The 13,857-nt window shown below is 51.3% G+C and overlaps 1 protein-coding gene across 2 annotated transcripts in view; it reads right to left on the reverse strand.

The window, feature by feature from the left end:
• CFAP57 (cilia and flagella associated protein 57) overlaps positions 1-13,857 on the reverse strand; it is an 81,134-nt gene that overhangs the window by 31,308 nt on the left and 35,969 nt on the right. Inside the window, exons 13-19 of one of the 2 annotated variants that reach the window (XM_060624088.3) lie at positions 12,878-13,033; positions 11,620-11,713; positions 10,806-10,996; positions 6,797-6,970; positions 5,732-5,890; positions 3,431-3,574; positions 2,872-3,065 (exon numbers count right to left, since the gene is read on the reverse strand). In XM_060624088.3, the coding sequence (XP_060480071.2) occupies positions 2,979-3,065; positions 3,431-3,574; positions 5,732-5,890; positions 6,797-6,970; positions 10,806-10,996; positions 11,620-11,713; positions 12,878-13,033 (1,005 nt within the window). In that variant the 3' untranslated portion in view covers positions 2,872-2,978. Of the gene's footprint in view, positions 1-2,871; positions 3,066-3,430; positions 3,575-5,731; positions 5,891-6,796; positions 6,971-10,805; positions 10,997-11,619; positions 11,714-12,877; positions 13,034-13,857 lie in introns of those variants that run through there. The other variant, XM_078451998.2, reaches the window with a different exon arrangement.

Consider the following 13,857-nt stretch of genomic DNA (forward strand, 5'->3'; position numbering starts at 1 on the left):
CATCTGAACGAGTGAATGCGCGGCCAGTGTAGAAAGCGAAGGGGAGCCACGGTGAGGGAGGAGAGGGGTGCTTGAAATAGCCTGCCTTCTGGAAGAGGAATGAAAAGGTAAACGTGCCACGCTGGTGCTACATCAAACCACCTTGTGCAGGACACAGGGAGTGTGGGGACGTGCGTGGCTAAAGAATGAACGTGTCCACTGGAGAGGGCTGGCGGCCACTACTGGCACGGGGATACAGAACTGATGAAGACAGAGCGTCCGTCTGCAAGAAGCCGTGAGGTCTAGAGGAATAAGAGGGAATATCCAGGTAGAAAGTACCCTCTGTGTGCAGAGGACGCGGGGAGGCAGTGCCCGGAAAAGGGATGTTCAGTCAAGTTCCACAAGACAAATCGGTACTAGAGGACAAAGTGGAGAAGGGGAGTTCCAGGCGGAGAGAGCAGGCCACGCACAGAGAGGCCCAGGGCCATGGGCAGCCAGATGCCTCTCTGCCGGCTACAGGTGGTCCAGGGGGCTGCATGTGAGGGAGGGAGAGAGGGGCTGGAGAGGTCGGCTGAGCTGGATCATGCAGGACCCAGGGGCAGAGGCTCACGTGGGGAGAAGTTGTGCCTTCATGCCGCCCAGAAGTTTGGCCATTATTCTGAAATCTCAGAGCCCTGGCAGGTTTTACCCAAGGGGTGGCATGGTTTGCGCCTTAGAAGGCCTGATGCGGAGGTCCTACTGGAGACAGCACGACTGGAGCCGGGCACACCAGTCAGGGGTGAGATGGGGCCCAGACCAAGGGAATGGTGGCAGAAAGAGAGCAAGGCGCTTCTCCGAGGTCATGTCTGAGTGCCTACAGCTGGCTGTGCCTCTTTTTCCATGGTCTCGAAGCCAGCAATGACAGATTAGGTTAGAAAGGAAGTAATACGGGCAAAGCCTCAAAAGCCACTGAGAACAAAAATAACGTATTTCACAGAAAAATTGTGAAATACGCTGAGTTTGAATAGCTGGCGGGGCAGCTAGGAAACTAGCCAGTATGTGGGAACAAGTATCCTTTTCCTGGTGGAAAAGCCCCATCTACTTTTCCATGTGTTCTCCTCACACTCAGTGACTCTCGGTGGGGGTGGGGGCAGGAAACAGGTATTTTACCCCCAGAGGATATTTGGCAACATCTGGAGACATTTCTGGTTGTTACAACTGGGGGGAGGGGAGGGTTGCTACAGGCATCTAGTGGGCAGAGACCAGGGATGTTGCTAAATATCTTCTAGTGCAGGGACTCCCTGTGACAAAGAACTATCCGCCCCAAGATGTTCAAATGAGAAAACCTCGCACTGAATGAAAAAACAAGGGGGTGAAGTAAAACGATAAGGTTCTGAACACTCCCTAGGAAGCAGATAGTCCCATCGTACTGAAGAGAAGCTGGAAAAGTATATGTGCAGGGAGGTACTGAATCAAGGAAGTATTAGATTTTCATCCACGGAGGAGGGTTTACAGCTTCCTTCTTGGAGGAAAAAGAACTTCACACGAGATCCACAGCGGGTGGGCCAAATGGGCCTCTGACCTCCTGAAGGTCCAAGGTCAGAGGCCTCCAGGGGAGGAATCAGGTCCGGACTTCAGCCCTGGTGGTAACTGGCGTGGTGTAGGAGGGGCCCTGTTTGAATCACTCTCAAGGTGCAGGCGTATTCCCTGCTGAGGGTCAATGCCGTGGTCGGCCCAGTTACTGACGGGAAAGTGAATAATCCTTCAGGTGTGTTGGGGTGGATAGTAACTGACCCAACTGTAAATCCACTTGACAAATGAGGAGGGGGCCCATGGGATGGTGATTTCCAGGGGCTGGCAGGACACTGACTTTCCAGGCAAGTGGGGCCTCTGCTCTTTTCTGGGCTGCCATTTTTGGGCCCTGAGGTCACTCAAGAATGGCAGGAGGCCCAGATGAGGCAGCTCTGTGGTTGGCTGGGAACATCCTGCTTTTCTCCAGAGGCCAGGAGAAAGTCACTGGCACAATGACAAACCATCTCTGGACACTCTAGCCCTGGACTGATCCTACCACCTGGCTTCTTTCCTGGGCCTCCTAGAGAAAAGGCTTTGCTTTTCTACACCAGAGCTCCTGGGTATCCAATTCTACTCGGGCCATCGATGCTCTCTGACACACTTTACTTGTATCCTTGCTCAGCACAATGGGCGAACGTGGATGGGGAGTGGGAGGCCATTTTGGATAGGGTAGCCTGGGAAGGCTTCCCTGAAGAGGTGACAAAGGAGCCTCCACATGGAAGATATGGAGAAGCCGCCAGTCATAATCTGAGCACTTCTGGGCAGAGGGAGCAGCACTGTAAAGGTCCAAGATGGGAAAAGCTTGGCGTAGCCTCAGAACTGTCAGAAAGCCTTTGGGCTGGCGCTGGGGGAGGGAGCCTGGAGACAAGATTGGAGAGGGGTAGCGGCTGAATCATGCAGGGCCCTGGTAGGGGGTGTGGATTTTATTCTAGGTGAGATGGGACACCACTAGGGGTTCGCTGTGGCCTCTGTGTGGAGAGATCAGACCGGAGGCTAGACTCAAGTCCAGATGAGGGATGACAGAGGCTTGCACCCAGGTGAGGCAGCAGAGAGGAAAGAGGGCTAGATTTGGGAGGTCTCTGGGAAGACCATCAGGTAGGCACTGGCGATCATTGGATACAGCCATTGTGGGGGGGGGGGCGCGGGAAGAATCAAGAAGACTACACTTGTACCTTAAGCACGTGGGTGGATTGTGGTAACTTACTGGGAAACAGGGAACAGAAGGGAGGGGAAGGCAGGAATTTGGTTTTTAATCAACCATGGACCTCACAGCTGCAATCGGCTTAAGGAGATGCACTGTGAATGGGGTGGAGGGACCAACGGGGGCCACTTGTACCTCGATGGAATCTCAGGAGTCCTTGTCCTGTTGATCTGGCTTTTAATCTCTCCTCTCTACCTTCCTCCTGTCTGCTTCCCAGAACACATACTTAAGGCTGCCACTCTCCTGCTCAAGAGACTTTGCATGACTTCCTATTCCTCCTCAGATGGAGTCCAAACACTGCAGCTTTGCATACGCCCCCACCAACATTTCCAGACTGAGAAAAAAAGGTTCATTTGGAGGAGGGTGCTTTCAGATGCGACGGGCTGGTGGCTGAGTACACACCGCCCCCTGGTGGCTGAAGGCCCAAGAGCCGCGGTTTCCCTCGGAGGGCCCGAGCACAACCTAAGGTCCGGCCGCATGCCAAATCTTAAAGCATTCACTCCTGCACAACTGAGTCCCCGCTGGGCCTCTCCTGTGACATCCTCTACAGAGTGGAGGCCCGCATACCCTGGGACAGGCAGGGATTGGGAGGAGGGGTTTTTCTTATCGCCCCCACCCCACCCCCTTGCTACCCCAGCCAGGAACCGTTGGGGAGGCGACACTAGTCCAGGAGGCCAGAGTGGTTCAGATGGTTCTCACCTCCTGAATCTGTTCCTTCATCACCTTGATCTCATCCTCTCGTGGTTCTATTTGCTTCTTTAGCTCCTTTATTTTGTAGTCGAGTACAAACTTGAATTTCTCCAGTTCTTGGTTTTTCTTTTTCAGATCATAGATGCGCTTCTCCTGTGGGCGAGATGAGAGAGAAGTAAGAGATGGCAGGAGGCTCCGGTATATGGAAACCCTTTAGGGAAAGGACATAAATCCTGTGACCTGACCGAGGAGGCCACAGGCTGCTCTCCCTGCTGGGGGCACAGAGGCTGGCTCCCCCACTAGGGCCGTAGCACTGACTCCTTGGCTTCTGTGCCGGGACTCAGCATTCATTCACTCAAATATAGCTTGTAGGCGACTGCATTTTCTAAAGCTGGCCTCAGCAGCATCTCCCATCCCACAGGCTCTCTGCAACGTGACCATATGCTTCTCCATCAGGAGGGAAGATCTAATTCCTTTCTCTTGCATCTGGCTGGACTTACGGTTTGCTTGTAACCCAAAGAATGCTGCTCAAGTGATGCTGTGTGGCTTCCGGTCTAGCTGAGAAAAGGCTAAGCAGCTTCTACCTGGTTTTCTTAGAACTTGTGCTGTGAGGGAGGCCATCTGCTATGGAGAAAGTTCCCCTACACTGAGAATCCCTGGCTGAGGAGCACAATGGCACTCTGGTTGACAGTACCCGTGGAGCCCAGCCTCCCAGCCACCCTGGGAAGTATGAATGAAGAAGCCATCTTGGATGATGATCTTCTACGCCCAGCTATTTGTGTCATCCCTGACTGAAGCCCAGCAAGGCCCCTGCCATCAGGGACAAAGATAGGCCATCTTGTTGTAGGCTGTCCAAATGCCAGGCCCACAGAACCCGAGAGAATAAAACAGTTGTTACTGTTTTTTTGTTTTTCCTAAGTAGGCTCCACATCCAGCACGGAGCCTGACGTGGGGCTCGAACTCGCAACCCTGAGATCAAGACCTAAGCTGAAATCAAGAGCAGATGCTTAACCGACTGAGCCACCCAGGCACCCCAAAGTTGTTGTTTTGTACCACTAAGTGGCCAGGGTCTTGTCTGTTGGCTTAAAGGGGATTCAGAATGTATCCAGGAGCCTAGAGTTGGCAAGCTATGTATGGCCTTTGGATCAAATTTGACCTGTTTTCATAAACTCATTCATGCATTGTGTATGGCTGATTTTACAACACAGTGGTAGAGCTGAGTAGTGCGACAGAAGCCATGCTGTGTGCAAAGACGAAATATTTACTACCTTTGCCTTTATGGAAAAAACTTTGCTGTCCCTGCCACAGGCAATGGGGAGCTATGGCAGAGTTCTAAGGGGAAGAGTGACACAATTACAGGGTATGGTGGCAGGGAGCGGGGGTAGGAAGTGGGAAGGAAGTCCGTTAGACTGGTTAGGAGACTGTTGCAATTTTAGGTCAGGAGGCCTTAACCTCCTTATCAACACCCCCCTTTGAGAATCTGAAGAGAGCTTTGGACCCTCTCTACACAAACACCCAGGTACATACACAAACACTCAACATGCAGAAATTTCATGCGTTTCCCCTTATCAGATCCCAAGGGGGCCCACGTCACAGGTGAGAAAACAAGGCTTAGAGAAATTGCCCAAGATCCTGTGGCAGATAAATGGCAAAGCCTGTGCTAGAACCCAATTAGCCAGGGCTAAAGCCCACCGTCTCAACCACTGGAGAATTCTGCCTACCTGAGGCAGGAATGGCAAGGAGAGAGGCAGGAGGGCACACATCCTGGATTTGCTTAGCAGGGGGCTACGAAATTTGGGTAAGCCTCACAAAATGTGATGTGTCTGTCTTCTAAGTGTTTTGTGAGAAAGGCATTCTGAAAAGTGATCCCAGCTTTCTGGGGAGCCTGGCAGTTGTAGGTCAACCGCAGGGAGTGTGCAACGTCTGTGGGGATGGTCACCCGAGGACACCTGGTGCCGTGGCGAGCAGGGGCCCTGCAGTCAGCCGACTTAGATTCTTATCCCAAGTCTGTCGCCTATCGACTGGATTACCTTGGGCAAGATACCAAACCACCTGGAGCTCAGTTTCCTGAGCTCTACAGGGGGTCCCTCATGGCCCCTGGGGTGGCCGGGAGAACTGAGTGTGGTGTGTTTACAGCAATCGGCCCAGCACCCAGCACCCAGTAGGCCCTTCACAGACCACTCATCCCCATCAGGTTAAATGAATGTGTTTCAAGCAATCAGGGACCCCCCTCTCTCCGGAGCTTGGTTCTCCTCCCCTGGGTCCATCCATCCGGGTGGTGGTTGAAGGAGGGCAGAGGTGAGCCTTCACCTTATCTTGAATCGTCTCATCTCTTTCCTGGATTTCCCGCTTGAGGCCCAGGATGTCCTTCTCCAGGGACTTAATGACCCCTTGCAGCTTCACCTGCTCCCTCTTCAGGCTCTCAATGTCATTGGTTCGCTCTTCAACCTCCTTCTGCAGGCTGCTGAACTGCAGACACAAATGGCAGCAACAGAGACCACCGAAGTCTTTGTGCTTCCCTCCTTGCCTCCCAAATGCCGGTGAACTTAGAGGTCCCCAACACATCACCGACCTGTGACCTGAAAACATGTCTAGTACCCAACACTTCTGGGATTTTAGGAGTGAAGTTTTGGAGATTTGGGACAGTTTGGGGATTTCCCTGGCAGCACGAGTGATGTAGCATTCTGTCTGATGAGATCCAGTCCCATCCCCTTCCGTGAGGATGGGCTGTCGGGGTTCCTGAGCGGACCCAGAGTTTTCCAGGACCTTGCCAACCTTGAAAGGTTGGGATCCATGCCCCATTAAGGTCACAGATACTGTAACTGATGAGCCACCTTGGCCATGTCTAAGAAGGGAAGAAGACATTGTCCCTGGTTCCCTGGATTAAGTAGGGTGATTTCTAATAGGAAGGAATGTGAGTTTGCTTTGAACTTGGCTTCTCTAAGGCTGAACATTTTGGGGAAACTGTGGCAATTCCACAAGGATCTGTGAATTGAATCCCACTTCACCCCAACCACCAGTGACAATAAACATGTGTCTTGCCTTATAAACCAAGCATCCCACACCCCAGTCCTTCTCCTGCCCACAGCTCCCTGCACTGAGACCCTGATGACACCTCCGGCAGGGACTTGACCTTCATCTCTGTTTCTACCCGAGGTTTAACTCTGAAAACTGACTAAATCCTACTAGCCCATAAATGAAAGTCTGGGGTGTCCATCCAGTGTTGGGGCAAATGTCACTATTCCGGTGAAAAGGACAGAGAAGGGACAGTGCCACGGAGAAATGTTAAGGGTGCATCTGCCTGGCGGTGCAGAGAGATTGGTGATACAGCCCTCGCCTGCGCCCAGGCCTGTCGGGGAACCACATGTGCGATACCTTCTTCCTCATGATGCCGGTTTCTCCTTTGAGTCGCAGGTTTGATTCCTTTTCATCCCGAAGCTTTTTCTCGTACTTGGTTTTGATATCTTGGATTTCTCGGTCTTCATCTTCTTCGATCTGTTTCTTGGTCTCTTCGAACTCCCGCAGCTGCTGCCTGACATCTTCCTGTGCCTAGTTCAGGGAAGGGGGAGAAAAGGCACTTGACCCTTTTGTGCTGAGAGGGAGCGGGGTGAGATGAGCATGTGGGGCCTATCATGGGGAGTGGGAGACAGAGTGCTATAACAGAAATGGGAACCAAGGCCCTGGGTCCCCTGACCTTCCACTCTCCTGTCTGTCCTCTGCCTTCCCTTCTCTTCCTACCAGATGTGGCTGCAGGCTCCCCTTCAGTGACCGCCCTCCCAACACCCCCAGACCTGTTCCATCTCTGGTCTTCTTTACAATGACACCCACGCTTCCTCTATCTTTCCTCCACTGAACCTGTGACAGTTGTAATTTTATATTTCGGAAGTACTTGATTGCTTTTTCCATTAGATGTAAATTCCTCGAGGGGCGCCTGGGTGGCTAGGTCGGTTAAGCATCCGACTTCGGCTCAGGTCATGATCTCACGGTCCGTGAGTTCGAGCCCCACGTCGGGCTCTGTGCTGACCGCTCAGAGCCTGGAGCCTATTTCAGACTCTGTGTCTCCCTCTCTCTCTGCCCCTCCCCTGTTCATGCTCTGTCTCTCTCTGTCTCAAAAATAAATAAACGTTAAAAAAAAATTAAAAAGAAAAAAAAAGACGTAAATTCCTCGAGGAAAGAAACCTGGTCTATCGTGCCCACCACTGAGTTCCCAGAGTACAACCGGCACGGGTACACAGTTGGTACTCAATACCTGAATAAAAGAGTGAAGCCTTAAAAAAATCTTTTTGAGAGAGAAAAAGCACGAGTGGGGGAGGAGGGAAGAGCAAGAGAGAGGGAGAAGGAGAATCTCAAGCAGGCTCCATGCTCAGCACAGAGCCTGACGTGGGGCTCGATCCCATGACCCTGGGATCATGACCTGAGCCAAAATCAAGAGTTGGTCGCTCAACTGACTGAGCCACCCAGGCGCCCCAAAAGAGTGAACCTTTAACTCTGCCCTCCTGCTCCTTAATCCAATCACCTGCACGTCTCCCATCACGTTGTGTTATATTGCAATTGCCTGTTGGACAGGCTCCTGGAAGCTCCTTGATGGCAGGGCCACATCTCTCTGCTCACCACCGGGAACACCCTGCACAGCAGCTGGCATGTCACTGGCGATGAATGAATGCAAGCCTGGAGCCCGGATGCTGGAAGAACCACCTCTGCCTGGTGGAGTCTGAGAAGTGACTCGGGTGTGACTCCTCTTTGCTTACTGCCCCCAAGTGGTGCAAGTTACAGATCCTTTTTCTCTCACACTGACCCTGGCATTCTCCCAAACTGCATGTACCATCCCTGGAGTGAGTGTTTCAGGGGTGAAGAGAGACAAGATGGTTTTCAAACTGGGTCCCCAAGAAAGGCTTCTCTCTTTCCCCACCACATGTCATCAGGCCCTTGCTGGACGGAAGCCTGGCAAGGTGTGCTCTGTGTCCCAGAGTCGCCCGGCAGCCACTGCTCTTGCTCTGGTAGATGTCGCTAAAAAGGAGAGTAGGCCAGCCAGGTTGGCGAGAAGGCATGCCAGGTGGAAGCTCCCTAGGGAAGCTCTGAGTTGAAATCTTTGACTCAGAAGAAGAAATGGTTGTGATCACAGTGTGGGTCCTGGGAGGAAGGCCAGTCTCTCTCCCCTCAGGGCAGATTCATTCCCTCTACCTCGGCCCCCAAGGCCAAGCTCAGATCAGTTTCCTGGAGGTCAACAAACATTTCTGGAGCATCTAGGATGTGCCAGGGGGGCCCTGGTTTGAAAATCAGTGATGGGTGAGCCATAGTCCTTGCCCTTGAGAAGTTCCCCTGGAGAAAGAGATATTAACACAGGACGCTACCATGTAGGCCGTAAGAGAAAGGGGTCTGAGGGCCCTGAGCACACAGAGGAAGGCTTGCTCAGGCCTGTGGGAGGGGACAGGGGTTAGCGAAGAACTCCTCCAGGAGTTGGCTCCTGTCCTGAGTCTCTGTAAGGGTGGGGACGAGCTGCCAGGTGAAGAGACATCCAGAGCAGAGGCTCAGAGGTTGTGTGGGAAACGTGGCCATCCCACGTCGTTGGGTGGGAAGAAGCCGGACGGGGCAGCAGGACACGGGGCTGGGGAGGTGGGCAGGGCCAAGGCGGGGGTGGCTGTGCCAGGAAACATCCCCACTGGCTGTTGGAGCTCAGCCTGCTCTGTCTGAGGCCCGTGCTGTCAGGAGACCTCCGCCCTCCACCTCTCACCTTGCTTATCCCCCACTGCCTGCTCACTTCCCAGCTCACTGTGGACTTCTGGGTGCCACCTCAGTCCTCCTTGCCGTAACTGGGGGTGGTTACAGAGGGTCCTATAATGTCCAGGGTGCTTTGACCTTTACCTCGCCTCTACCTGAGCTACCCACTCTCAGGTCCATCCCCAGAATGGTGCCACCTCGGAAGCCTGAAAATCCAGGCCCTGCTCTCAGCACAGGTGACTTCTCTGTTGGCCCCCCCAGGTATGCAGGCCCAGCTCTCAGGCTCACCACGTCCCCTGGCCCTGTCTTGATTCCTCCACTATCTTCCAGGCTCTCAGTTCTTTACCCCTCTCTGGCCTGGACCGGATGGCTGTTCAGCAGACCACTTGTATTTCTCGGCGGCACAACTCGGTCACACCCCAGCTGTGAATCAGGGCTGCTCTGCGTCCCCCTCGCTCACACACCTGCTTGCCGAGCCCTGCTGGGGAAAAGCGCACGGCCTGGTGGATTAATGCTGCTGGGACTCACGTTTACAACCTCAGCTGGGCTCTCAGCTGCATACCTGCCAGACGTCTTCTCGGTCATTCCCTTCCAAACTCATTCCACACCTTCAGGACTCTCCCGCCCCCTCACCTACAGTATGCCATCTGCTGCAATTTCATGCAGAAAAGGCGGCCATCTGGCTCTTCTCGGTTTTCTCTTCATCTTGGGAAACTAGCTATTTTGGCAACCCAAACTGCTTGAACATTCCATGACTTTGCCTGCCTGCCCTTCCCTCCTGCATTTCCCCATCTCCTGTTAATTCTAACTCTTATTCTTCCTGGGTCTCATTAGCTCCGGCAAGCCTTCTCTGGCCTCTCAGGGAGGTCTGCATCCCCCAGCTATCCTGTGCAGCCCTCTCTTGAGTATCTGTGTGGCCGCCTCTCTCACATGACTGAAAACCAGGCCCCGGTTTTTCTCTTGGTCACCCAGCACTCAAGCTGAGTTCTAAACCAAGAAGAGACCATCTGTGTTTGTCAAATCAGTGAAGGAGGGATTTCATCTTGTAAGGCATAAGAAGTTGCTAAAGGGTTTCAGGCAACCACCTTCCCCATTGTTTAGGGCCCTCGTTCCTCTCCAGGTCCTACAGGCTTCTAAAAAGGTCTCTCTAGGGGCGCCTGGGTGGCACAGGCAGTTGGGCGTCTGACTTCGGCTCAGGTCATGATCTCATGGGTCTGTGAGGTCGAGCCCCGCATCAGGCTCTGTGCTGACAGCTCAGAGCATGGAGCCTGCTTTGGATTCTGTGTCTCCCTCTCTTTCTGCCCGCCCGCCCCCCACCCCCTCATGCTCAGTCTGTCTCTCTCTCCCTCTCAAAGTAAATAAATATTGAAAAATGAAAATAAAAAGGTCTCTCCAGTCCTTAAGGCTTGAAGGTACAGTTAGGCTAGGACAACAGATACGAACTTAGAATTTCAGTCCCTAACACGGAGCACCTCCCAGCTCACTGGGCCCGCTGGTCTAGGGGAAACAAACGGTGAAGGGCCTAACACAAGGCTGGATGCTAAAAGCAGGGAGTGGGAGGGAAAGGAGTTGAAGTGAGCTTTCCTATAGCTCTTTGGGCTGTTCACAGGCCAGGCCTGCAGGATGCACAGCAAAAGGGAGGTACAGCTCAGCTTCCAGTGAGTACCTCTTCCAGAAGGGTAGTTTTTTCCTGAAGTTTGGCCTCATAAAACTCCGTCAGCTCCTCCAGGGCCTGGCTCTTGGTCTCATCATTATCCCGAAGCTGTTTCTCATACTCCTCCTGCATCCTCTGGGATTTGAGCTGCAATTCCTGGTACTTCTCATATTCTAGAAGCAACTTTTGGTTGTTGCAACACTCTGGAGAGAAGCAAGGAAGGTTATTTCACATTGTACAGGAGCACCCACCTCAGGGCCACCCAGGAGCCTTTGGTGCCCTCCCACCCACCTACCAGCACCAGCTGAGCCTCAAATACCTGCCCAGCTCTTTCTCACCTGCCCTCACCCCATTAGCTGGTCAGGCAGCCAAACTCCCTCCCCTTGTTGGCTAGGCAGAAGGTTTCCAGGAAAGGGCTGAGGGGTGTTTTAGGGAACCAGGGCCAAGAAGAATGTCCTGAATATGCAAAACAGTTATCAGCACCTCTTCTTACAGAAGACGAGTGAAAACTGAGGCTAGGTGAGGTTTGGTGACTCCTTAGAATACCCAGAAAGTATGTGGTGAGTCTGGGACTCAAGGCAGTCTATCAGGCTCCAGACCTGCACTTTTCTGTAACTCCTACTGGCATGCAGTAATACATGTGTAATGAACAAGGAAATGCACAGGAGTAAAATCCACACTGAGGTCCAGGGGATAAATGCAGCCTGTTTACAGACAAAGCCAGATTACCTGGGACTTCTGTTCGGTCCCAACGGTGGTGGGGGAGGGGGGACACTCTCAGACTTTTGTCCCCACGCTACCACGTGGCCTCTACCTCAGGACTCACCCAGGTCCTGCAGTTCCTGGCTCTGTTTGTCTAGGAGGTCGTCAATGCGTTCGCGATGGAACACATCCTGCTTTTCTTTTTCTGTTTTTAAAACCTAAAACACAGAGTCAGCTGTTCTCATTTCCACGCATCTGCTGAAATCACCCCAGGGCAACAATACATTTTATAAGTGACATCCTCCTTCACTTACAAACGTTTCTCAAGCCTGTCATTTTGCACCAGGCACTGTTCTGTGAGCCACAAGCAAGCTATCGCTTTTTATTTACATTATATTCTGCTCTGTAAGTTCTAGGCTTTATTTATATCCTTTCTACTAAATGGGTCTTGTCAATGATGAGTTCAGTCTTGGACATGTAGCAGATGGATTTTGAGGTGGAAAAAGTAAGGATTCATTTGAATTCTCTGTTGTCTGAACAGTGCTGTCAACTAAATCCTCGGATGTGTTAATGTGTCAGCTTCTAAGAAGTGTTTTCTTTAATCGAGCAGGAAAGCTCCTTGCAGGCAGAGGGGCGCTCCCAGGAATAACTTCGAGTTGAGCTTGTGGAGGGCACCACCGTCAGTATTTGTTGACAAAGGAATAAAATAATAAAACTAACAGCCAGGGGCTTTTTTTTTCCTTTTAGCTAAACTCTCTGACCCATGGCGATAACATAAAAGAACAAATACCCTCTAAGCCAGGGGTTTTAGATGAAGGGCAAGACAGATTTGTGAACAAAGGGGGTTATTCTGGGAAGTCCTGTAGATCAAATCTGACTACAGGAGGGACCATTTAGACTAATTTTATTTAAACTACTGACAATCCAGAAATCAATATTCTGGTAGCTCTTCTTTTTCTACACTTTGCTTTTCTTGTTACCTTTTTCATTTTGTTTTTAAGTAAGTTTCTCTTGATCACAGAGATAATATATTCTCATTGTAGGTGATTTGCAAAACACAGAAAAGTAGAAAGAACAAAATTTAAATTACCCAGAATCTCAACTTCCTGAAGTAATCACATTGCGGGCTATTTTCTTATGAACTGTTCTATGTGTATTTATTTTACTTAATTAATACCATTCGCTATGGTTTTGTATTCTTCTTTGTTCCACTTCGCACTTTGCTGTAAGCATTTCTGATGTTAGCAACTATGCTTAAAAACCACACGGTATCATATAGTTCATTGTTTGGGCTTGGCTTGGGTAAGGGAGGGCAGTTCCATCTGGAGTAAATTGGCAATGTCTCATTATTTGTGGCTGTTGGCTCAGTCTCTCAGACAGACCTGGTTTTTCGTTTTCAAGGACTCCATTTCCTGCAGGAACTTATCTGTTAGCTCCTTAATCTTCTCAGAATAGTTCATATCCTTCAGTCGCAGCTGATACTCATTCTCCATTTTTAACTCTTCCACACGAGTCTTCAGCTCCAGCATGATCTGAGCCTTTGGGAGAAGGACATCAGAGTCAAGAACATTCATGGTGGGGGTGAAGGGGAATATTTAACCCGGGGCCTTGAGCTCTCTGAGATCTGCGGTTCTGCTCAGCCTCAGACTCATGTGTCTCAACTAGAACCTGTCATCTTTTCCCCACAAGACCCACGGGCTAAAAACGAGGAAACATATAACATATGGGCTTCCTCCTCTGCCCTCACAACATCCATTCAGTGAGCCCTACTGGGTGATAGGCATGCCGCTAATAATTCTCTCATCTTCCAATACGTGTTAATGTCACCTGTTAAATGAGGTCTACTTGGGCCACACTAGTTAATCCTGCGACCCTTCCCTTCCTGTTCCCGGCACTCACGACCCTGCTCACTCTGCTCATTTTTTATTATTTTCTTAGATCTAGGCACTTTCTAATATAATTGACTTATGAATTTATTGTCCTTTGTCTTCTTCCTCATTAGAATTTAAGCTCCAAGGGGCTCCTGGGTGGCTCAGTTGGTTAAGCATCCAACTTCAGCTCAGGTCCTGATCTCACGGTTCGTGGATTCGAGCCCCACGTTGGGCTCTGTGTTGACAGTTCAGAGCCTGGAGCCAGTTCAGATTCTCTGCCTCCCTCTCTCTCTGCCCCTCTCCCCACTCCACTTGCTCTCTCCCCCTCTCCAAAAATAAATAAACATTTAAAAAAAGAATTTAAGCTCCGGGAAGGCTGAAATCTTTGTTGGCTTTGTATACTGATACATGCCTAGTACCCAGAAGAGTGCCTAACACATAGTAGGTACTTGAGAAACAGTGTTAACTGTGATTCCTGCCCCCATCGACTC

This window comes from Panthera onca, chromosome C1, assembly GCF_046562875.1.
Source record: "Panthera onca isolate mPanOnc1 chromosome C1, mPanOnc1 haplotype 2, whole genome shotgun sequence".
Classification (NCBI taxonomy): Eukaryota; Metazoa; Chordata; class Mammalia; order Carnivora; family Felidae; genus Panthera; species Panthera onca.